Source organism: Austrofundulus limnaeus, unplaced genomic scaffold (genome assembly GCF_001266775.1).
Source record: "Austrofundulus limnaeus strain Quisiro unplaced genomic scaffold, Austrofundulus_limnaeus-1.0 Scaffold1039, whole genome shotgun sequence".
NCBI classification, from domain to species: Eukaryota; Metazoa; Chordata; class Actinopteri; order Cyprinodontiformes; family Rivulidae; genus Austrofundulus; species Austrofundulus limnaeus.
The window spans coordinates 55,150-57,170 of NW_013953441.1; the positions used below are offsets into that span (position 1 = coordinate 55,150).

General features: G+C 46.7%; 1 protein-coding gene across 1 annotated transcript in view; it reads right to left on the reverse strand.

Moving 5' to 3' along the window:
- The window catches only part of cat (catalase), a gene marked incomplete in the record, with an annotated part of 27,649 nt that overhangs the window by 21,172 nt on the left and 4,456 nt on the right, over positions 1 to 2,021 (reverse strand). The window contains 1 exon segment of the mRNA XM_014030318.1: positions 1,312 to 1,483. Within this exon segment, the coding sequence (XP_013885772.1) occupies positions 1,312 to 1,483 (172 nt within the window).

Consider the following 2,021-nt stretch of genomic DNA (forward strand, 5'->3'; position numbering starts at 1 on the left):
AGCCACAGCTACAGTACACTGATGCTAAGCTACATGTAGCCACAGCTACAGTACACTGATGCTAAGCTACATGTAGCCACAGCTACAGTACACTGATGGTGCTAAGCTACATGTAGCCACAGCTACAGTACACTGATGGTGCTAAGCTACATGTAGCCACAGCTGCAGTACACTGATGGTGCTAAGCTACATGTAGCCACAGCTGCAGTACACTGATGGTGCTAAGCCACACTGTAGCCACAGCTGCAGTACACTGATGGTGCGTGAGTTGCTAGCAGCATGAGTTGCTAGCAGCCTGTGTTGCTAGCAGCCTGTATTGCTAGCAGCCTGTGTTGCTGGCAGCCTGTGTTGCTGGCAGCCTGTGTTGCTAGCAGCCTGTGTTGCTAGCAGCCTGTATTGCTGGCAGCCTGTGTTGCTGGCAGCCTGTGTTGCTAGCAGCATGTGTTGCTGGCAGCCTGTGTTGCCGGCAGCCTGTGTTGCTGGCAGCCTGTGTTGCTAGCAGCCTGTGTTGCTAGCAGCCTGTGTTGCTAGCAGCCTGTGTTGCTGGCAGCCTGTGTTGCTAGCAGCCTGTGTTGCTAGCAGCCTGTGTTGCTAGCAGCCTGTGTTGCTAGTTGCTCGCAGCCTGTGTTGCTGGCAGCCTGTGTTGCTAGCAGCCTGTGTTGCTAGCAGCCTGTGTTGCTAGTTGCTAGCAGCCTGTGTTGCTGGCAGCCTGTGTTGCTAGTTGCTAGCAGCCTGTGTTGCTAGCAGCCTGTGTTGCTAGCAGCCTGTGTTGCTAGCAGCCAGTGTTGCTAGCAGCCTGTGTTGCTGGCAGCCTGTGTTGCTAGTTGCTAGCAGCCTGTGTTGCTAGTTGCTAGCAGCCTGTGTTGCTAGTTGCTAGCAGCCTGTGTTGCTAGCAGCCTGTGTTGCTAGCAGCCTATGCTGGTATCGTTAATGTCACCGTTAATTCGGAAGCTTATCTATCAGGTCAAAATTCATCAGGTGGAAGCAGTCCTGAAAATATTCTGGTTTTCGGTAGCATCCCTCCTCACCACAGACTAATGATCCAACATGTTTTACAACATTACCTGAGCAGAAACGTATGTGTACATGTACAAACACAGTGACAGTAAAACCTGACAGAAGTCCTGAATAGTTCCGTTAACATCCTGTCTGTTTAGAGAAGTTAGCTTGTTTTAACTGGTTACGGTTAGCTGCTAGCAGACACTGACCTTTGTTTCACAGTAACCTGAACACAACAGCAGCTCAGCACGACTCAACTACAGCTCTTCCTAATGATTTCTGCTGCTACTAATGAACCAAAGACACACTAACCAGCTCCTTTAGCATGCACCACCCTCTCTGGGATTCGTTCACGGTCGAAGTGGGCCATCTCATCTGTGAAGACCACATCCTGGACCAGCAGGGGTCCTCTGGGCCCTGCAGTCAGGATATTGAGCTTGTCTCCCACAGGATTGCCCCCTCCTGTGGTCAGCACATCAGGTTTCTGAAACAACAAACATTACTACATGAACAAACACAACACTGCAACACTCAATCAACACAAGTAAATCATCAACCCTCTGCAGAGAAGTTGTTTACAACATTATCTTTTTCAAACTGTTGTTTTAAACTTAGAGTGGATTTTATGTAGATACGCACAATATATCAGCATTCATATCAGTACCAGTCCCATATGTAGAACTGGGCCAATATTAACGTCTGATATTTATTTACCACTTTTTATCTTTGTGTTTGTGTTTTGTGAGGTGAGATGGTTGGTTGAGCAGCAACTGTTTGATCATGATAGTGATGCTGCAGCAGGAATAACTGAAGTAGAGTCATGACAGAGGTCTGCTTCTTTATTTACTGTAACAAAACAAGACTCAAGTCTGTTTGTGTGTATTTATGTAAAATATAATGTGTGTGTGTGTGTGTATAATTTGTGTGTCTGTGTGTATATGTATAATTTGTGTGTATTTGTGTATATGTATAATTTGTGTGTATATGTACAGTGGTTTGCAAAAGTATTCATACCCCTTGAA